This window comes from Epargyreus clarus, unplaced genomic scaffold (assembly GCF_041222505.1).
Source record: "Epargyreus clarus isolate Ecla_fem2 unplaced genomic scaffold, WU_Ecla_fem_2.2 ptg000012l, whole genome shotgun sequence".
NCBI lineage: Eukaryota > Metazoa > Arthropoda > Insecta > Lepidoptera > Hesperiidae > Epargyreus > Epargyreus clarus.
This window is the reverse complement of record NW_027332220.1, coordinates 7,104,595-7,128,409: the sequence shown is the minus strand read 5'-3', so window position 1 is coordinate 7,128,409 and position 23,815 is coordinate 7,104,595. Positions and strand designations below refer to the sequence as shown.

At 35.4% G+C, this 23,815-nt stretch overlaps 2 protein-coding genes across 2 annotated transcripts in view; one reads left to right on the top strand and one right to left on the bottom strand.

Moving 5' to 3' along the window:
• Positions 1-3,257, top strand: part of LOC140746247 (glucose dehydrogenase [FAD, quinone]) — an 18,435-nt gene extending 15,178 nt beyond the window's left edge. The window contains exons 11-14 of the mRNA XM_073078314.1: positions 1,153-1,363; positions 1,671-1,715; positions 1,885-2,014; positions 2,509-3,257. Coding sequence (XP_072934415.1) covers positions 1,153-1,363; positions 1,671-1,715; positions 1,885-2,014; positions 2,509-2,668 — 546 coding nt within the window. The 3' untranslated portion in view covers positions 2,669-3,257. The remainder of the gene's footprint in view (positions 1-1,152; positions 1,364-1,670; positions 1,716-1,884; positions 2,015-2,508) is intronic.
• Cap-G (Chromosome associated protein G) lies at positions 3,232-23,815 on the bottom strand. The gene is made up of 28 exons (XM_073078312.1): positions 23,547-23,815; positions 22,194-22,364; positions 21,135-21,260; positions 20,581-20,729; positions 19,378-19,537; positions 18,744-18,925; positions 18,325-18,519; positions 17,719-17,879; positions 16,732-16,925; positions 16,287-16,385; positions 15,711-15,779; positions 15,090-15,218; positions 14,392-14,505; positions 13,619-13,787; positions 13,122-13,204; positions 12,511-12,628; positions 11,639-11,724; positions 11,196-11,315; positions 10,564-10,731; positions 9,526-9,622; positions 9,176-9,238; positions 8,525-8,632; positions 7,831-7,992; positions 6,740-6,949; positions 5,449-5,781; positions 4,576-4,703; positions 3,671-3,768; positions 3,232-3,333 (listed from the first exon to the last, which is right to left on the bottom strand). Exons 1-28 carry the CDS (start codon positions 23,694-23,696, stop codon positions 3,267-3,269), a joined length of 3,909 nt encoding a protein of 1,302 aa, XP_072934413.1. The 5' UTR covers positions 23,697-23,815; the 3' UTR covers positions 3,232-3,266.

Here is a 23,815-nt window from a genome sequence, read left to right as displayed (position 1 = left end):
TTTGTTTACATTTTTGCATAAATTAAGTTATAGGTTTGATCATTTATAAACACTGTGAAAAATATGAACATTGGCGCCATAATATGATTAACAATCTTTTATGAACGTTTTTAAAGAAGAGTAACATATAAAATCAGTAAGCAATTGAATAAGATATAATATTAGCAAAATAAGTTTTTAACATAAAGAGGCTTTTGTAAGTTACTGATATATTAATTTAACTTATAAAAATGGATGCATTATTGATCAGCACCATCTATCAACGATAAACGGGCAAAATCAAAACAGTATTATTTAATATTTATTACAGAATTATTGCTAATGAATTATGTTCAAAATAAGTTATATAAAATTAGCAATACGTTTTAAATGAATTCTAGAATTATAAAACATTCAGAAACAATCCAAATTACATATAATAACATGTTTATTGAGTCTCATATAAATTTCATCCGTAAATTGCAACAAGGATATTTTATAGATGGCAAAGAAATTATAATTATTAAGTTTTAAGTTATAAAACGTTTAACATTGTTTTAAAAATAAATAATTATATTATATTAAAATTTACTTTAATATAAACAATTATATTAAGTTACCATTATAATATTTGGAACCAAAATACATAGATTGATAAACTTGCAAACTTACAATTTATAAAACTTGCCACTAGATGGCGCTATTTTATATTATTTTGTAACATACTTTATGTAATACGCATTATTGAAGTAATATAAATAATCCGAATAATTACAGATATATGTTTGTTTCTCTTATCATTTTAGCAGATGCGTTCATTTACCTACCCTTTTTTCTATTCGATATATATCATAATTATCATTCGTAAGGAGTAAACTCCAATCGTGCGTCGTAGCTGACACACACACACTTTTTTTACCAGTTTACTGGTATAAATGAGAAAAAATGGCATTTTACGTTAAATAAGCACGTAAACTTAAATTTATAGCAAGCAAACACACATCATACAAATACAGATATTTGCTATGTCGACCTTCCGCATATTTTTGCAGCGAATTTCGTGCAATTAAAAGCATAATATACCTACAATAATAAGAAATATTCGTTAATAGAACTCAAGAATCAAACTTTATTTTTTTTCGTAAATTTGATTTTGATTTTACCTGTCACTAGATACTACGCGAGAAATACGGCATGGTACCAAGCGACACCTATGGATCAGAGTGTCCGGGTGGCGGACCGAACCCCACGGACGAGTTCTTCAGATGCCTGGCGATGCAGCACACCGCGCCAGAGAACCACCAAGTGGGGACCTGCAAGATGGGCGCGGCTGACGATCCCATGGCGGTGGTCGACCCCCAGCTTAAAGTCTATGGAATCGATGGTATGTTCTTGATGGTGTTTATTACTTTATAGTAGAAGTAGTCAGGTATTATTTTAGTTACAATATCTTTTAGAACTCTATGGTAAAAAATGGGTGTTAGAGATTCCGCTGTAGTCAGTTTCTTAAAGTTAAATTTAAAAAGTCACATGCGCTTCGTTTCTATTGCAGTTGGAAAAGACCTATTTAAATATACATCAATTTTCCAAGAATTAAATTAAACTATAATATTGTAGATAATGACATCATGTTTTATTATCAAATATATTTATTTCATTCATACTTTTACTTCATTTTTTTTTATTTTTAGGTCTTCGTGTTGTTGATGCTTCAATCATGCCTACGGTTCCTACTGGTAGGTGCCAATAGAATTTAATTTTAAATGTTGATAACAGATAAATCATACATTCCCTTAGCAATATCAAACAATTATGTGATGTACAGATGTGTGTGCAGGTATACGTACATACGTACACGCCAACACAGCGTGAACGTATATAAGGTAACGTCTTTTTATTTTATAGCTAATACAGCAGCCCCAACTGTGATGATTGCGGAGCGCGGATCAGAGTTCATCTTGACACGTCATCAGCTCTTCAAGAATCAGCACGGTTCGGGATTGAACAACAAAGCTGGCGCGGGGAATACCGATGAGTGAGTTGACAATGTACCATTTTAAGTTAAAAATAATTAACGTAGTAGTTGTAGAATGCCTTTGGATATATATTGGTTGGTGAGGTTGTAGAACTTTTAGTGGCTCGAATCCGAAGGCACCACCGCCAGACCTATTTCTGTCTCATAAATGTTAGTCTGTTTTATGACTTGAAGGGCATGGTAAGAGCTTATACCAACATGCGTACAAACATATGCAATAAAGCCAGGGATAGCATTGCATCTGTGGCCGACCTTAGATTAAATACTTACTTGGGGTTTGACTATAAATGACTATTAGCAGGTCGGCAGTTGTCACTTACCATCAGGTGTAAATGTATGCTCCTATGTTCGTATGTTTAATACAAAAATGTGTTGTGATATATATATACATATATATAAAATACGAAAAATAAGGGTTGATTCTTAGTATTGGGGGATTTCATTCGTTTCTTACAACGTATATTATTCGAAATAATAAATTATTACCTGTCCAGGTCAAGCTACACCCACTGGAACAAAGACCAAGATTATAACAGGAGGGACACACACTGGAAGCCCTGGGCTAAGAACTGGCACGCCCATTGGGACAAGGACGACTCACAAGAACCATGGTTCGCTAAGAACAATGTTAAACATGCGTCTGCTTCGCGGTAATATTTAACTTATACGAGACAGTTGCCAATTTTTGCCGCTAGTGGCGCCAAATTGTATGTAAGTGGTCCCAATAAATAATGTAACATTAAATGGCGGCTTTTATATTAATGTCTCACTTACATTTAGAACGAGCGAGAAGCGAACAATGCTTCAATTTTGGTTTACAATTTTTATTGAGACAATTTAAATCCATCTGAATTCGTTGGTATTTGAATTATGATATATAATCGAATCTGTAAATACATAAGTTCTAAATAGCTTTTAAATTTGGGCGAACATTAGGTTAAAAAGTAGTGTTTGATTCTATTTCCACATTGCCAGTTTAATTTTACTTTAATTATTTTATCAGTATCAACATATATTAACAGATTCATAGAGACAGAACAGTATTAAAAAACGACGCATTTATTTCTGATCAGTACAGTCGCCAACAAAAGTAATAATATAATGTTTTATTCAAAACTGTTGATTTTTGTTATTTATACTGTAATTCATTCATGTTGTTATAGTTTTAAGAAATATCATAGATATATCGTGAGATGCAAGTATTAAATAAAACATAGTTTGGAAATAAACTTATTTATTATGGTATTTTATGTTATTTCTTTCCTTTATTCCCTTTTCTTTTCGTTTTTTGAGGTATTGGTTCTGATTCAGGCTCTGATCTGTAAGTAATTAGTGATTTGGTTGTAAAAATTGTAATTCATTTAATGATTTTGAAGACATTATTTTAATAAATAAGTCAGTAACCAAAAATAATAACAATATTCATAATACTGGTATTAAATATTATATTTCATAGCAAAGAATTAAGTGCTTGAAAACTTGGGACTTTATTTAAAACAAATAAGTTAATGAGTACAATTATTCCAAGTTTTCTCATTACATCTTAATTCAAGGCTGTTTTTTTTTTTACTGAATAATACTTTGTTTCATTTGTACATTATTTGTACAGGGACATGTTATGTTGGCTTTATAAATAGGCCGTAATTTTTTACTCACTCTTCGCTAGCATCTGGCGTTTCGGGAATGGTGACATTTGCTTTTGACGCGTCTTTGCTTTCATGAAGTTCGCTTGAATCATTCAAAACATCTTGTTCCTAAAATCATAAATTAAAAATTTATATCCAACAAGAGAAGATACAATCAAAGGTTCAATTAATTCAAAATCTTTCGTATATAGTGACCAATCTGCATTGAAACCATGTGGTCATAAAGATGATGTGCTTTAAAGATCACCTTTCCTAATAGTGGCGAGAGACCCGTGCCCCGCAGTGGTATCTAAAAAGTAATGTGTATAAAAATATTATCCGTTTCGGCCCTTTTAGTACCCGTAATTCCTGTTATGCTATTGTATTGATGGTGCAGATGTGAGTCCAATCGCAGAATAAAAAACGCACAATTTTGCGATTGTAGTGGACAAATAGCAATAGCCCTTATATCTTAGAGCCCTTTCGGATAATGTTTTAGATTACAATAAATATCATCCGACTGACTTTATTAATATAACCAATAACTAACTTAATGACTTGTACTTAACACACACGAAATATTTTTTCATGTATGATTCCCATCGTATAGCTCTTAGAAATACATAGGTGGTAGAACCCTTTGTCGTTCGACTCCGGTGGCACCACCGCCACACCTATTTCTACGTAATAACGGCAGTGTTAGTCGCTGCTGTGTTCCGGTTTGAAGGGTGTGGTAAGGGAAACATACTTTTCCGAGGCGTTCCAGCTTAGTCCTCAGGGGTAGCGGCGCATCTGTGGCCGACCTCAGGTAGGAATATCTAAGCCTATCTGGGGTTGGTTACAGATGTTCATAGGCGGCAGTAGCCACTTACCATCAGGTGGACTGCATGCTCGTCTGCTACTCTTATATTATAAAAAAAAATGTGAGATGCTTACAAAATCCTTCTCATAAACGATAGTGTGTAGTTGCGTTTCATCAGTAGAATCATCGAATGCGTTATACGCACTACCTGTGCTGCTTCGCGAACTCACCGAAGACCGAGTCACTCGAGTGGGTTTGGTTACTAGAAAAAATACACAATAAATTAAGCTGCCTTACTTGTATCATTTGCAAAAGTACAAGACGAAAGCGAATCGCGTTCACACAGACCGGCTCGGAGAGGAGAGCAGATTTTTATCACGTTGGAAACAGATTTTTGACTAATTGTATTAGGGTTTATTTTTGCATGTGCCCTTCTTTTGTCATTAAGAACCCTTGAACGCGCTTCGAGTGAAATAATAAGAGGAACCGACCGGCTATGACTGCGTGCTCATTCCCTCACGCAGCCGAGCGGCTCCTATTGCGAGCGCATCCGCTTTCAGATCTTTACCAGCTGGTCTATGTGAAATAGTTGGCGGCTCCGATCCGGCCAATTCCAAGCGTATACGATCCGGTCTGTGTGAACGGACCCTTATGTAGAGGTTGGTTGGGGGTAGATGTAAAGAGAACCGTCTCATATGGAATATCAGTTAAAAGTGTCTTAAGCTTGTGAAGCAAAAGAAATGAAATCAACTTAGCAGAATTAAGCGCATGGTCGAAAAAAAATTTGGATGACTATAGCCAGACAGACTGAATTATCTGAATGTTGAATTTGGATATCTGTTATGGGTCTGGGTGTTTGTGTGCGTATTTGTGTAGGTCCATGGTACCCAAGACACAGGGCATCATAGTGTGGGGCAGTGATAACATCCAATAGAAATGCAGTACACAGAAACTAAACTATTGACTTCTCGAAAGAAAAAGGAAATCTTTGAAAGAAGAATGCGTACCTTTTTTATCTTGTGCCTTAGCGCCTTTTTTAGTCTGTGCCTTAGTAACTTTCTTCTCCTGTTCTTTTGCGGCTTTCTTATCTTGTGTTTTAGATTCTTTCTTATTCTGTGCCTTGGCATCTTTCTTCTCTTGCGCTTTAGTGGTTTTCTTCTTAGTTTTAGTGTCGTCACTCCTGCTAGACCCAGAGTCCGTGCTAGAGCTAGACTGTAGACCTCTCGTAGACTTACGCACTGTTATATTAGATATGTCTAAGTCGTCTGGTGGTGATTGGGTTGTTGGTGGTTCTTGTGGAGGTGGTGACGTATTTTTGGATTTCCCTGCTTGGGATTTAGCTGGAAAGTAAGGGTTTTATTGAATATAATTTGAAGGTGGTAGAACCCTATGTAGTTCGACTTCGGCGGCACCACCGCCACATCTATTTCTGCCTCATAACAGCAGCGTTAAGTGCTGCTGTGTTCTGGTTTGAAGGGTGTAGTAAGGAAGACATACTTTTCCGAGGCGTTCCAGCTTAGTCCTCAGGGGTAGCGGCGCATCTGTGGCCGACCTCAGGTTGGAATACGTAATCCTATCTGGGGTTGATTACATATGTCCATGGGCGGCAGTAGCCACTTACCATCAGCTGGACTGCATGGTCGTCTGCTACTCCTATATTATAATATACTTTTCAGTTAATTAGTAATACTACATAGTAATAATTTCATTCTTCAGTGCACGCTTTGCTTATGTGAATTTTAATCTATGCGACACGACTTGATTACGTGACGTTGTCGTATTATTGTCGTAGCAAATACATATTAAGTTTGCTACAGTCCCTTGCAGCGTTATAAAATATTATTACAACAGATTATGATTCTAGTATAGTCCGTGCCAAACTGCTAGTCCGCTTTAAAGTTATTGCAAGCAGGTTTAGTTAACAATTTCCGATGACGACACAATTCATTTCTACATTCAGAGCGGACTAGCAGTTTTACGCGGACTATATAAATCAATTACGTTAAAAGTAAGTTTTTAAAATTGTAATATGGTGCGTTGCGCTTACTTTTTATACAAAAAGTAACTATATTTTTTTTATCGTATAACCTAACGATTAGGCAGATGTGCTACCTGATGGAAAGTAGTCAACGCCGCCTATGGACATTTGCAACACCAGAGGCGTCGCCAATGCATCGCCGGCTTTGTATGAGAGCTCTTTTTGCACCTTTTTTGAAAAGCCCCATGTCATAGCGCTCCGGGAATACCTCAGGAGGAAGTTCATATTCCTAGTCATGTTATTAAATTAAGTCATCTTACCTCTATCAACATCTACGAGAGAGCGCTGTGATCGACTTCTTTTAACGCCTTTTTCAGTGGCTTCAGTCTTCTTTTTATCTGAACCATCTGATTTATCTTTTTCTGCATTTTCTATTTTATCTTTTTCTTTGCTATCTTTATCTTTATTTACACCGGGATTTGCACCAGTATTCGAAGCCTTTCTATTGAGTGACAACTTTTTCTTTTTACCTAAGAATGTATAAACAGAAATGCTATGAAAATTTTGGAATGTACTATTTACTAAATAGCCTTAATTTGATACCCATATTTACATGTTAAACAATTTAAGTTTCGACGTGGAAATTGGTTTTTTTTTATTATTCGTAGGTGTCATATTAAAAATTTAATAATAAATAATATAATATATATCCTATGTTAGTCGTACAATAGAGATGAATCCAACGACATCTCATATTTTAAAATAGTGTTTGCCAAAGTGTAAAAGACACATACGCCTGAAAAACATTATGCTATTTTTCACAATGCCGGGTAACATAACATACATTTAGTATAATATTTAATATAGTATATTAAAAAACGTACAGCTAATAAAAGGATGTAATATTGTAACTAAACTTACCTATGAATAATTTTAGTAAGACTGTAAACCTACTTACTTTACTGTAACTGTATTTTTGTGTATCTTGATTAACTGTGTATTTATCAAGATACATAAAAATACAGATATCTGTCTGTCTGTCTGTCTGTCTGGTCGTCTCTTCTTCACGCCTAAACCACTGAACCGATTTTAATGAAATTTTGTACAAAGATAGTCTGAGACCCGAGAACGGACATAGGATAGATTTTATCCCGGAAATCCCACGGGAACTAGGGATGGCGATCTAAGATCGATTAATCGGAGAGTCCATCTTTTCGACTCAAAACATCGATTATTTTAATCGATATTAGTAAGAATTGAATCGTAAACTATGCATTTGATCAAGTGATGATCTCTAGCAAAGTTGAAGGTACGAATTTTCAGTTTTATGTATGTTATATTATTTTCTTTTAAACGCGGACGAAGCCGCGGGTAAAAACTAGTCTTTAATAAAATTAAAAAAATAATAAACCTTTAGTCACTTTGGCCTTCTTAACGGGCGACACGCCACTGCTATCCGAGGGTGAGTCTGATAACTCCGCCGTTGGAACTGAATCCGAATTGGTAGATTTATCTGCATTTTCAGTTTTCGAGGTGTCTTGAGGTTCTTGCGTAGATTCGGCTTGTGGTAAATCTGTAAATGATATAATGTATGAGGGGTATGACAATTAATTGTCCGATGATTTTATTGGTGTTTTCTGTGCATTAGTTACGAAGTGAGACTTAATGACATCTAGTTTGTAGGTACTTTTTGTGTAATACGTAAGTATACTATATAAGTATACATTTTAATTGATAAAATTATGTATTTTGTAAACCTTATGCAGGTACAAAACAATGCGTAGGATGTAGGTACATAATATATGTATAATAAGTGTGTTCTAGCAAATAAATAATTTGAATTTGAATTATGAGATTATATTCACATCTATTAAAGCAGATCACAGCAATGCAATTACCGGTGCTTTGTATAGATAAGGCTTTAGTATTTGTATAGATAAGAACTGGTCGTGATAACAGAAGTGTTATTGTATGTGTCCAAATATGTGTCCATGTATATTTGCGTGCGTAAATGCGTGTGCGCGCGTGTGTGTGTTTGTGTGTGTGGATGGATGTGCTGATGTGTGCGGCGATGTATGAAAAAATGTGTGTAAGAGATGACATACCTTCAGATATTCTAGAAGCTATCTCAGTGGGCGATGTTTCGTCGATTTCGGGCTCCTCTTCAACAGTTTCATTCACTACCACGTGGGTACTTCGCGCTATTGGTTGGACTGGAAACATTAATCATTTTAATAGAAGTATTAGCATTTAATACCGAGTGAACGAACGAATAATTATTTTTAAAAGTTGTAAATACAATTTTTGAAAAACAGCTAAGGCTATATTGCCTGTGCTATGGTTACTATTGTTTGGCAAATACATTTATGTATTAACATAAAGTAATCATTCGATAGTGAGTGAATGGATTAATGTTTGTGATCCCAAATGGCGATTACGAATTAAGAGCTTGTACACAAAACTGCGATGCGTCGTCGCATCGTAAAAAATTGCGAGCTCCCTCAACGCATCGCAAGAACTTGCGAATTGATTCGCATCGCGCATTCCTGCGATTTTTCGTCCCAGTTGTTGTTGTTGTTGGTCACCCTGGGAGACGCTATGCCGCACGATATCGCATCGCAGCAATTCGTGTCGCAATTTTCTGCGTTGCGAATTCGCATCGCGTCGCTTCGCAGTTTTGTGTAAGAGCTCTAATAATTATTTACTATAAAATTAATCTTAGCAAAATCTGTATCAAATACATTGTAAATACTTACTTAGAGACCCCGTCGACCTACCGATGGGTGCCATTGAATCTTCCATTGTCCCATCAATAGTACCTAGAAATAATAAGTAAGTTGAATACGAATTAACACAACCATATCCTGGCTGCCTATTTAGCATAAAACATTTCAAGTTTCAAGCAGCTATTATTGAAATAGTTATTATAAATTAATAATATTATTCAAAACTGCACCCAACACTACGACCCCTACAATATTTATAGGGAAATAGTTAGTCTTTTTTTCGCAAATTATATCGGAAATATTAAAAATCCGGAAGAAAATCAACTTAATTTAATTAGGATTCTGTCTGTCTGTATTGTTAATTATATGAAATATCGTACCCGTGTGTGACATTTTGTTAAGACTGGCACGCTCCAATGCTTCTAAAGCACCCAAATACCGCGTTAGGTTTCGACAGGACTGCTTGTCTGGCAATTTCTGTAATAAAACATGTCATCATGTTAGTTACATGAGAATATTTTAAGACTAAGATTTTCGTTAAGTTTAATAAGTTTTAAAACTCAAATAATAAAATATGTGGGTAAATGACGACGCACTAAGTACATATACTGGTTACGCCGCAACGCTTATTCGCTTGTGCATACAGTCCCATCCGCAATCATCCAATCCCGACGCACGTACTCCGGTGACGTCTACGATGACGTACTGTATGCACATTGGCCACTAGTCCCAAGGACGGTTGAGAGGGCCTTGAGCTACGTGACCTTACGCACCGCGCCGCAATTGCGTACTCTCTTTTCGCGACCACGTGGCCCTATTTTTCCGCATTTTTCCGCTTTTCACATCGCGCACCGCAAACCGCATACCCGCCTAGAATTAGTGCACAGAATCTAGAGGACCTGCCGAGCTGCAACTACAAGACCACAGGTACGTGCGTTATTCCATAGGGAAAGCTACCCAATTCTTCTTTCTCCGCGCTTTCTCTATTTCGCCTACCTAGTTCCAGTGTGCACAAGTTGTAGGCATCAAAACCGCCACCCCATATACAGTGCCGTCATAATTTTGAACTCCCTGCCCCCTACCACTAATTCAATGTCATATCCATGTATCATTCATAATATAAAATTTGCCACATATAGCAGCTACGCAGCGTTATTTTTATATAGCAAAAGTCTTCCTTACCCTCACTACTACAGATGCAATCAAATTAGCTGCACAGCGCCAGCTAGACATCGCAAAGGCACCTCTTGTCCTTACCTTAGTTATGTGCCCGGTACGTACCCAGTTTTAACTAGATATTGTGAAGGAAATCCCTTCACCATAACAGATGCAAACCAGGTAGCTCAACTGCACCGTTGACAAAGTAATATTCCTACCACTGCATTTTCACAATAGTAGTATCACTTTAAGCCACTCACAAGGCACAGGTCCCGCAGCATAGCAGCTAAGTTGCGCGCTTGTGCCGCATGTCGTGGCGGCGCCAGCAGCGCGAGCGCGCGGCACGCTAGCGCCGCTTCGGGCGCGCGCGGACGACGCACTAAGTACGTACACAGCGCCGTCGCCATTGCGCCTTGGCTGTCTATCAACTGAAAAAGGTTTTTGTTACAAGGTTGGAATGGCAAGTGAGCACACATTCGCCTAATAAGTGGCCACTATCGACCATGGCAAATGAAACCAGCTTTATGTATAACAGATTCTATTGGAAGCCGAACAGAGATCCTGAGAGTTAAAACAGTCACATTATAATTATGTAAACCAGCCTGTTATATACGATCATAACCCACTGTCTGAATTTTAGACATTTATTTATTTGTGCCGCTTGTCGAGTCCAATAAATAAATAATGCGGACAATTTTTGTTATATTCAATATAATTCTGTACACTGTCCAAATAAAAAAATAGTTATTTATTATTTTTAGTTATAAATAAAATTGAATTTTATTTTTAATAAAATTGAAAGTAATGTCCAAAAAATCGAAAATACATTATTTTCCTGAGCCTATACTTAATATTCTAATAGTTCATACATCATGAAATGAATAAAATATACCTCATAATTAACTTTTGTGAGGGAAACCAAAAAGCGGACCACAGCCTCTTGGTCAATTTCGGCGAGCGGAGAACTTGAAGGCGCATTCGCAAGCGCTCGTAGCGTTGGCAATGTTGCTTTCTGCGAAAATCGTTTCAATTAAAAATAAAAAAGTTTATTAAAACAACGTTACATTTTATTAAAATAAAGCAAAAGCCATATTTATCAAAACTCTAAATTAACCTTCTAGCACACAATACAAACCGTTTGTAAGTACATAATAAAACTGTCAACATTGTCAGACAAAAGTTACATAGAGCCGATTAGTATAGAAATGAGAAATTTTGTATAGTAAGTCCTTGTAACATACTTAAGTACCAAAATATATTATTACAAAAATGAATCTCGTGGTCTAGGTTAGCTTACGATATTGAGAATTCACTTTAAATACGACAAATATATACCTGAATTTGTTCTTGAGCACCGTCCACACTCACAGGGAATGTTTGAAAGAAAACTCCAATTATTTGTCGGAGGTTGTCTTCTTCCACTATAAAAAAACATTATTTTTTTGTTAGAATGTATACACTACACAGTACAGTACACACTACTGTAGTACAGTGTGAATAAAATTATATGATCGAGAATATAATACATTAATCATTTGTTTAAAAAAGAAAAAATGTGGTAATACCAGTGTTTTACCAGGTAGGTACCACCGCCACACCTGTTACTTCTAGTTGAATTAGTTCTTACTATAGTAAGCGTGTGAATGCTAGCTGATCACATAACGCCATTTTAGTCCTCAAAAGTGGTAGCACATCTGTGATTGAGTTCATGTACCATTGTAATGTCATAGTAATAGTAATGGGCATGATGACAGTATTAAAAAATCAAAGAATAAATGGTTTTCTTGAAAACATTATGTTGAAAGCGTTCTCAAAAATAGCCCAGTTTTAATAAAAACTTTAAGATTCGTTATATTTTCAATATTAAAAAAAGCATAAAATAATGCAGTCGGCCATCTTGTCTAAAACGCTAATCGGGGCTAAATGACGTCATTTTTTTGGCGTATCACCGTATTGCTTGAACTTTTCTATTGGATATTGAAGCGTGACGTCACTCGCGGACGCCATGACACCCGTGAGCGTTATCGCGCTTAATTCAAAATTTGTTTTAAAAATGCTAATATTTCCGTTAATACTGAATTTATTTCCGAAAAAATACGATTTTTGGAATCAGTAGACATGTACCTACATTATAGAAGGGGAGTTCAAAGTTTGTCATCATGCCCATTGTATAGAATAGAAGAGTGATAAAATAACATATTTAATACCTGTAGCGGGATTAAACCACAATAATAGTAGCCTGCTCAGTATAGATGGAGATTCCAGATGGCCCAGATGTAGAAGACGACACAACCCCTCTACTATGATTAATCTGTATGTGACGCACTGAAATAACACAAACAATATATTTTAGTAACTTTTTAAAATTATATCACTCGTTTACAACAATCATTTCAATTAAAATTATATCTCATTCCATTTATATAAACAAAAATCCATTTTGAAAATATCTCACTTAAGTTCTGGACTAAATCCGTTGATCAGAATAATGGTAACGCAAACTAACAATAATACATAGAAATAAATAAATTTTCTAACTAATTTTATTTATTACAAATTATATGAAGTAACGAGCTTTTGCCCGCGGCTTTGCTCGCGTCACGAAGTAATATTTTCAATCCCTATTTTATCACCTTGGGGGTAGAATTGATCAAAATCCTTTCTTAGCGGATGCCTACGTCATAACATCTACCTGCATGCCAAATTTCAGCCCGATCCGTCCAGTGGTTTGGGCTGTGCGTTGATAGATCACTATGTCAGTCAGTCACCTTTGAGTTATATATATTTAGATATGTGAAATTATTGTCCGTTAACTTACCTCGCTATCCATTATTTTCAAAAGTAATTCGATCACAGTGCTGTGTGCTGGAGTCAACGATATCGCCGATTCGGCTACAGAAACTGAAACAAAAATAATTCCGCCTTATTACAATATTAATATTAAAAGTTTTAATGAATTCTTAAAATAACATTTCCTATAATACAGGTTTTTTTCTAATAACTTCTTAGCATATAACCAAAATGATTTAAGTTTGCCTTGTACGCACATCACACCAAAGTACTTTATACATTTCCGTCGTTTCTCTTTAATTTCACTTAGTGAATTTGGTATTAATATAAAAAACCTCCCTGAAGTTCGAAGTCTCAAGCAAAGGGTAAGAGAGGGGTTCTACAATGGTCGAAGCGAGGTAGCCAAAAAATATTTACCTACAGATAAATAAGGGTTTAATATTTGTCTTACAATATTACAGTCTACGCTAACGAAGTCGTGATTAACTGCTAGTCATACAAAAAAAATACATCATCATAACATACCATCATCATCCACAGCCTCAGAGTGTCGCGTAGACCGTTTCTTAGTATCATCCTTGTCTACCACTGTGTCCGCGTCATCTTCGAACACCCGCGCGCCGTGGACGCACAACAAATCTATGATGCACTTGAGCACCGTCGATACTATCGGCTCGTTCGCTGTGTCTATTAGCTGAAATGAAATATATTTATTTGTATAGGCCAACGGCGGCACTTACAAATTGTCAGTTACAATATTTTCTTAAACTACTACCGGATCGGAACGCGACCTCTACTGAGAAGATCCGGTATGAAACTCAGTGGGTTTGTCTTTTTTAATTTTAAAAATAATTATTCCTTTTCATTTTTTTTAAATGCCATTATTTTTACATATAATTAAGCTGTAATAGATATTGAATATAAAGGTTCAATAGACTAGTGGATGTAAATTCGGCCTCTGAAGTTCAGGGTCGGAGGTTCAAATCCCACGCTCGTTATAGTTAAGCCGTGATAGTGTTGCAAACAAACAATGACATTTGATTTATTATATTAGTTAGGATTTTATTGTAATGTTGTTTTAACCATTCTTATATTCACAAGATAGGTTAGATTTCGATATAATATTATGTTTCAATGTATTCATTATTTTTTTAATCAATATTTTGTAAAAAAAAAAACAAAATATTGAATAAAAAATTATCAAATCAATAATAATTTCGGACTTTTTATTAAATTTACTAATATTTTGAACCATCAAAAGTTTAATTATTGTCATGTAAAAAAAACTATTTACTCACATTAGCGAAAAAGAAAGCCTTATTTTCTCGCGTGAAGTTTTTATCTAGCATTCCGTACAACGCCACTGTTTCTAACGCCGTCGGTAATATTTCAGGATTTTGAAATATATCCACCTAAGTAACATAACATTAAAATATTAAAATAAACATAGCAATATATTAATAGCACATTGTAATCTATACTAATATTATAAAGAGGAAAACTTTGTTTGTTTGTTTGTAATGAATAGGCTCAAAAACTACTGGACCGATTTTAAAAATTCTTTCACTATTCGAAAGCTACATTATCTACGAGTAACATAGACTATATTTTATATGAAATATATTTGATAAATAGATTTAGAGGCGATACAAAGTTAGCCGGGTCAGCTAGTCTATAAATATATACAAACAGAGAAGGAATACTCTTTCATTTGATTATATGTATTGATGCCCTGGAAAACTATGTTAAAACTTCTTATGAAATAATATCATGTCTTTCCACACTCTTTCTACCAAAATACGGACGTCGAGCAATCTAATATATAAAGGGTTCTACCACCTTTTAAGATTACGTTGGTAGACAACGTAGACATCAAATCTTGATAAAATACTATACACAAGACATGTAACTGTCTTGTGTATAGTATTTTATCGAATATCGCGAAGTCGACAAGTTACGCTACATATATTTATATCGATATTAAAATTTATCTTACCTCCAATTCACTAAATATCATTTGCAGCATCGGTGTGATCGCTTTGAGCTGTGGCGTATCCAATGCGCAGTTTAGTATCGTCAGACATTTGATAAGAGTCGCCGAATCGGCCGGCTTTTCTTTAATGGTCTGCAAATTAAGACAGTGTAGTAACAATAGCAGAAAAATCAATGACGTATGCACACACACACACACACACGTACAAACACGAATTCTATGACGTATACACGCACACAAGCATTCACGTTTGTACGTACGCACGTGCGTACACACGCGCTTGCACGTATAACGTAATTAATTGAGATGTTAATTTAAAAAAGTTTGTAGGGACAATGCTTGAATAGTTATTTTTAATAGAATAATAGGTCAAACAATCAAATAATTATTCAAATTATTATTTTCTTTGGCACTATAATGGCATCTATAATCAATCTTGTTATGATATAAGCGCTTATTTGAAATTGACGAAGGATGTGTTGTTAGCAGTGGACTTAAAGTCCATTATTAATAATCAATCTACCTATCTCGTAACGATTTTCTTATCAAAGATCGTTAATTAATTTCTTTTTAACCGACTTCGAAAAAGGAGGAGGTTATTTGTTTTTGTTAACGTTTACTTACAGGCATAGGTTGTGGCGGCGGCGCTGGCTGAGTGTTCAAATCTTCTAACTTCTTTTGGATTTCTTCTACCTATAAAAATAAATAAAACAAATATATTTTCATAAACTGTATTTTGTTCTCTAGAAACTACAGTAATTTCACCAAAAAGTACTTCACGTTATAGTACATACAATATTGTACATACTCTAGTATTTTAAGATTTCTTCATACTAATAGGGAGACATGTTAATTAAAGAAATGTTGTATATTTTTAGTATGGGGACTTTTTTTACCACGCTTTTATTAGCTTGGGTTGTATGTATGTATGTATCTATGTAACGGAATCTTTGAACTCGATTTTTACCCACTTTGAACAGTCCGATTAATTTAAAATTTTGAACAATTATCAAGAACCGATGACAATACACGATTTTAATCATTTTATCCCATTCTCCTCATCAGGATCGTCAGGAATAAGGATTAACGATTTTCCTTCAGCGATTTTAGCGTGGTTTTTATTTAGTTTTTAAACTATGTATAATTGTTATTATTATTTTATTATTAATTACTATAAATATGGATAATGTTAACACATACCTTAGCTTTGCATTCAGCAGCAAGAGCATAGTTCTGGTCTCTTACAGCTTCCTCTTGAGCCTCTATCGCGACATTTAAGGAAACTCGCAGACGTGCCCTCTGAAAAAAATTGTTACTTCAAAATACTTAAGAACATAACATCAATATTCAATGTATTAAAAAATGAGGCCTTTCCTTTGTTTGTCATTTATCATTACTTCCCAGATTTCGATATTTTTAAGCGACACTATCCGACGATGGAATCATGGGGTAGTTTTTTTTTGTTCGATACCCGACTAAATAAATAAGATTTAAAAAAAATAAAATGATGCAAATTTAGTTTATTTGTCAAAACAGGCCTTGCAACTCCTGACAACATTTTTTGCTTATCCTTATAGTTCCAGGTTTGGCCCTGAAGACTCATTTAAAAAAAAACACCCTGTATCAAAGTAAATTTTACTCATACATGCAGTTTAACTTCAGTGCTGTCGACAGAGGGCGTTGGTGTCGGGGCGGGTTCATCGGGCGCTTCGGGTGTGTCTCGGAGCGCCGATACTATGTGCCCCACCAGCTCTATACGCGGCGACACGTCGGGCACGACCAGCTCCAACGCCGCTACGAACGCGCGTATCACGTCCGCGGTTAGCGGGCCGTATTCACCTGTTGATAGAATACTTATGATGTTTTTTTTTTTTATAATATAAGTGTAGCAGACGAGCATGCATGGTACCTGATGGTAAGTGGCTACTGCCGCCCATTGACATCTGTAATCAACCCCAGATAAGATTAGATAATCCTACCTGAGGTCGGCCACAGATGCGCCGCTACCCCTGAGGACCAAGCTGGAACGCCTAGGAAAAGTCTGTCTCCCCTACCACACCCCTCAAACCGGAACATAGCAGCGCCTAACACTGCTGTTATTAGGTAAAAATAGGTGTGGCGGTGGTGCCGCCGGAGTCGAACCACAAAGGGTTCTACCACCTTCATCTATCTTTTATCTGTTTTAACGAGACTGAGAATGTCGAAGTGTAGAATGTAACGAAAGAAATGGTGACGATTTTAAAATTTAAGGATCATATATTTAAAGAGTTCCAAATAAGCTTGTGACATGGAACCTAATTTTCTTTATTTCCTAAGGCTCTTTATTTAATTACGAAAATTGATAGGCAATTGCATGGAATAAATATTGTTAAGAAAGGCTCTATAAACTTTATAAAATACTAATTTCAATAATTCAATGATCCAATTTCTATGCAAAATTAAATATTGAGACTAGAATCATGATTACACTAAACCAAATACTGAGTATGCTATTGTGTTTTGTGTTGATTGTTACAACAAGACGCAATAACAAGTAATATACATACATGTCGTATTTAAATGGTCTGTTTCAACTGAATGTAATATTATAAATGTAATATAAAATTACAATGTTTATTAAGTTAAATCTTACCAGTAAGCGTATCAGTAATGAGAGTTTGTAACGCATTCCTCGAAGTGGGGTCGGTCGCGTCGTATACCTTCAACATGCTCCCCAACTCGTGAAGCACGTATTGACGCGTGCTAAATCCAACGGGGTCTTCTATTTCGGAGGGACAGGGCGATTCCACTATACTGTAATGATAGAAATACCTGGATTTACTCCACTCATATAGTAAGTGGTCTCTATATAGCACAATTTCAGCTCTTACCGTGAATTTCATAAGGATTTCGAGTAAATTTCTTATTAGTTTTATGACTTAAAAAGATAGGCCGAAAACCCTACAAATATTTTTCATCTACTACGGTCTCAAACATATTATACATATAAACCTTATACCTATTAAGGTGGAGTCTGAAAACAGAAGAATGCCTTAAGTTTAATGCTAGTCTGGTTAGGAACCGTATAGTGCTACCAAGAAATGTCTAGCTCTAGCTTAGTCTAAACTAGTAAATCTTCAAGGCCATATGCTGTCTGTGGACCTCGTGGACCACACTATTGCTTACAATCAGGTAAGATCGCGGTAGAGAGGCCATACTGTTACTACAAATTACACAATAAAAAAAAAACAATACTTACGCTCTTATATACCCAGTAAGTACCACCAAGTCTGGTAGCACTGATTCCAGAGTTTCATCATCCTCAATCTTCTGCAAATGTTCCGCCAGGTGGCGCCAGTACCAAGCGGTTTCTTTATTTAACTTTTCAGCCGGTATTAATCTTAAAGATTTATCGGTTGGCAGCCATTCCAGAAGCTCAGAAATTGGGAGACGTCTAAAAGATTGATGAAGTAATTATTTATACTAAATGGTACTATTTCATGCGTTTAAATATACTACAATATTTACTGCTATTTTTTTAATATTCAATGCGAATAAATAAATGTAATTTATGTAAATAATACCAGGTTTTGTTTTTTTTTTCATTTTTTTTTTAAGTGAAAGATATACCACTGTAAAGTGGCCCTCATTAGATCATTAAGTACATAAAATTCTTACTTGAACAAAGATTCCAGCAGTTTCCCAGCAACATACTGCGAATCCTTAGCATCGTGTGCATTGTCCAACCGTATAGCCTTGAGTAACTGAATGATATTGCCTTGGAATGTACTCAACCAGCCTGGTATCAGTATTTCTTCCACTACACGCTTCACACGTGGACTGCGTTCTGTTAAGCCCACCTGAAAATAGTATTGGACAATATTAATTTCAAGTCAAATGAATTTAAACTTCCCAAAGAAAGGAGCTTGCAGCATTGAACTTTAAGCATGCTTACTGTGAGCTACAATGGCAATGTGAAAATATGTGCTAAACAATACTACGCATAGCATATAAGACACACATAGCGTGGCGTAATGTCAGTGTGAACAACAGCTGGAAGCACTAAAAGGTATTTGCTATGCTGTTATTCCCAGATCAAAGACTCAAATTGTTGCTTAGTTAGATAATTGCTTTGGACCAATATGTCCATATCACAAAGTGTACAAGACAGATATACCAGAAAAGTACTAAAAGATTAATCAGTTAATATAAACTCATGTAATGTGAAAATTTACTAATGTACTTAAGCCTACATATCCTATGTATAGTAGTATAGAATAATATCTGTTTTTCCATATTTAACAGAACCTACCTTCAGTGTCAACACCCTCTGCCTAACCCTCAATTGGGTGACATTGATAGCCGATATGTATAGGAAGGCCGCACGGCGCACCGCCTCATCCACGTCACAGAGCCTCTCGAGCACGAACGGAACATTACGGGTACACTTCGCTATCACCATTAACACTGCCCTGTAATTATTAATAATAATAATAATAAACGCTTTCTACACTCACAGCCCCACACTAGGATTCCCTGTGTCGTGGGTGCCATGGACACACACATAGACAAATACACAAACACCCAGACCCAGAAACAGAAATCTAAATTCATCATTTAGATATCTGTCTGGCCGGGGATTGAACCCGGGACCCTTTGCGCGTTAGACGGGTATGGTGGCCGCTCCGCCACGCGGGTCGTCATATTATTATTATTAGGATCATTTGAAAAACTACAATGAAAATGTGTTACATACCAGATTCTGAGCAGAATCAATTAAATTTATACAAAGGGTTTTTTTTTAAATTAAATCAAGTATGTATTTCAAAACGAGATTAGTCAATGCACAAGCATAATGTAAAGCAATATACAAATGTCATAAACACATATAATGTGTGTGTAATATATGTAAATAATATGTAGTAATATACGAGCTTTTGCCCGCGGCTTAGCTCGCGCTACGAAGTAATATTTTCATCCCCTATTTTATCCCCTTGGGGGTATAATTGATCAAAATCCTTTCTTATTGGATCCCTACGTCAACATCTACCTGCATGCCAAATTTCAGCCCAATCCGTCTAGTGGTTTGGGCTGTGCGTTGATAGATCACTATGTCAGTCAGTCACCTTTGAGTTATATATATTTAGATAGTGCAATATTGTAAGTGTTATTTAATTTGGAAACATATTTTCAGATTTGTTGCATTACTTAGACCAGGGGTTCCCAAAGTGTGCGCCGCGGCGCCCTGGTGCGTTGTAGAAAGTAAAGAGGGGCGCTGTGAGTCGATCCTGTAATTATTACCACAAATACTGGCGTTTTGGTAATCGATTCAAAAATGAATATTCAAATTTAACATGAATCCATGAATATCCAAATGACAGGGCGCCGTGAAAATAAAAATTAAACTTGTAACTGCGCTGCGGGTTACAAAAGATTGGGAGCCCCTGACTTAGACTAAATGCTAATTGTAACAATAACATATTACACAATACTTTTAAATAAATAAAACACACACCTTCTTACTGATGAACTAGGGTCACAGCTCATATGGAAGCGATAAGCCCTAGTGACCTCATCACCAGAATCCAAGGGATTCTGCAATCTCTGCAATGCCAAAGCAGCTCGACAGCGGACAGCACCACGGGTATCTTGGAGACGTTGCATCTGTATGATATAATAAAAACGAAATATAAAAACTTGTCAAAAATCTCAGACTAAAAAAATATTTTTCAATGATTTTACTTATACTCTTTCTTCTCTAATATTTTCTCATTATTTGGTATTGCTTCTCTTGATTTTAATGCATTTTATTGAATCCAGGGATGTGGGTTTATAGGATAGTTTGTCTGCATTTTTAATAAAGTTCAATAAAGTTCACAAGAGTATAATGTTATTTTTTTATTATCATTGAGAAATACATAAATAGTAAACCACTTGTAAATATGCCTTTTAATAATATTTACTGAAATTATAACGATAAAGAAGTGTACTTAGTTAATTGTTTGCCCTATTTCTGATACAAAATGCCTTATCAATAGTGTTCAGACGGAAATTCTTAAATTAAAATACCTGTGATGCAAGCAGCTTATCACAGAGGTCATCATCGAGAGATGCATCATCACCGAGAGCAGACAGCACCGCTGCCAGCAACTGGCTCGCTCTGTACCTCACTGACTGCCCAGAGACACATTGACACTGGATGGAGAAATTTGTTCTTCATTATACATAATTACACTATGATATAGATATGCTTAAAGGTTGCATGGTAAGTTACTACTGTCTCCTATGGACATCTAATCAACCCCAGATAAAATTAGATTCCTATGTGAGGTTGGCCATATACGTGCTACTACCCCTGACGACTATGCTGGAATACCTCGGAAAAGTATGCCTCCCTTGCCCCCCTCTTCAAAGCACAACACAGCAGCGCTTAACATTGCTGTTATTAGGCAGATGCACTAATAGTCTTACCTTGTAATAACAAGGCAAGACTATTACTATACTTATCTGCCATATTACTATACTATTACTATATGCATCTGCCATGTAATAACATTGTGTAATTTATACAATTACAAATTATATTACATTACAAATTATATTATGTATAAAACATATTGCTGCTTTGCAAGAATAATGGCACAACTCAAAATTCATTTCTCTGTTAAAGATACAATTTAATCCCAAATATTTCCTATATTAATTTGTCCTAACAGTACTGTGGTTATATACACAACTAATTACAATTGTATTTATCATTATTTTAGTTCTCATTTAAATAAAAGATTTCGAAACAAAAACATTATTTAATTCTATACTGGCTCTCCTGGAAAATTGCCTTTTTTACTTGTGCCATTATTCTTACAAAGCAGCTATATACATTTTTTTTTTGTTGATAAAACTTATGTTTTAGAATAGAAATATAAAATGTGTATGCAGTCTGCCTGATGCTAAGTGATCATTTGCAACCATAGATATTGGTAAACCCTGGACAGCGATAAATCCAAAGTAGGTTGACCCGACATGCTCTGCTGTCCAAGGGCCAAACTATAGAATGTTTAAATAATTAAGATTTTTTATTAGTATTTTGTTTTTGCTATAAAACTAGTATGACCAATAATACTGTACCTCAAAAATAACATTGAATATGAACATCAGGAACTCCTCCTCATCATCAAGAGATGTGCAGAAGGAGGCCACAAACTGCACCACTCGGTCCACATTGGCACTGGTGTCACCAAACGTGAAGAGGTACAGGATAGCGTTCTTGAAGCTCTCCCGGAAGACGTCTTCATCAAGCTGATAATAATGTTACTCTTAAGTTATTTTTGTATGCCGAAGATATAATTAAGAATGTACACATTGAGACGATGCAGTCAGGCTAACTGATCAAAAGTAGGGGGGGATTACGGTTCTTACGGCGCCAAGATTTGAATGCGGATCCGTATAGATTTCGATGAGACAAGACGAAAAGTAAGAATAAATTTTTTTGATATCTCGCTTAGTTTTCGAGATATCGATACTCAAAAATTATTCGAAAATTTCGATTTTTTGCGTTTTTAAAGTGAAATTGCCGAGGAACGGCGCGGTGGAAACGGGTGCGACTGGTATCTCCGGATAGGGGAGGACGTGCAAAATACGGTAGAAGAAAAATGAAGATTCGTTAAGAAACGGCGGAGGAAAATGAGAAAAACCAAAAATTGATTTTTGAAAAACGGAGAAAATTATATTTAAAAATTTAGAAAACGGAGAGAAACGGAAGTAGTATGTGCGAAAAAGTATCGTTGAGACGAGTACGATGGTATAAAATAATTAGAAATCGGACAAGGGACAACGAAGTTAGAGGTGATTGAAATTTGAGTAGGTATTGGTTAGGTTAGGTTAGGTTTAGGTTAGGTTAGGTTAGGTTTTTTTTTATTATTAGTATTATTATCATAATAATAGTGATAATCATAATAAAGGATAAAATATACCTTCAAAAAAATTTTTCAATAAAATTCCAACATTTTTAATAATGTATTTATTAATATCTTGAAAACTAAGCAAGATATCGAAAAAAAATATTCTTTGTTTTCGTTTTCTTTTCCAAAAATCTATCAAAATACATCATTAAAAGAATTTTTATATTTTTTTTTTTCGATTTTTAAATATCGATATCTCGAAAACTAAGCGAGATATCAAAAAATTTTATTCTTACTTTTCGTCTTGTCTCGTCGAGATCTATAAGGATCCGCATTCAAATTTTGGCGCCGTAAGAATCGTAATCGTGCCAAAAGTAGTCCTGTAGGCATATACAACACCAAAAGAGTCACTAAGGAATATCTTACTCTGTAGGAGAGTATTAACGTCTGTATTAACATTGAATAAGCAATCTTATAATTTTTCTTCAGAACTCTAGACAAAAACTACTAATTAGCAGCATTAAACAACATTTCACATAGTTATATAAAGTATATATGTCCATCAAAAACTTTTACGTACCTTCCTATAAAGTTTAATCATCTCCTTAATATATTTCTTATGTTGAACAACATTAAATTGTACATTCTGAAATATCTTGAACATAACAGGATTATTCCTTGGATTCGGCTTTGGTGCCACTTGTGGAACTTCGGCGTCAATCGCAGGCATATTTGTAATTTATTTTAATAACAAACACTATAAAATAAGCATAAATTGTATTATTGAATTACAAAAAGCGACCGTTTCAATGTTTTCAATTCAAATTACGTTGTCCCTCGTCCGGCCGC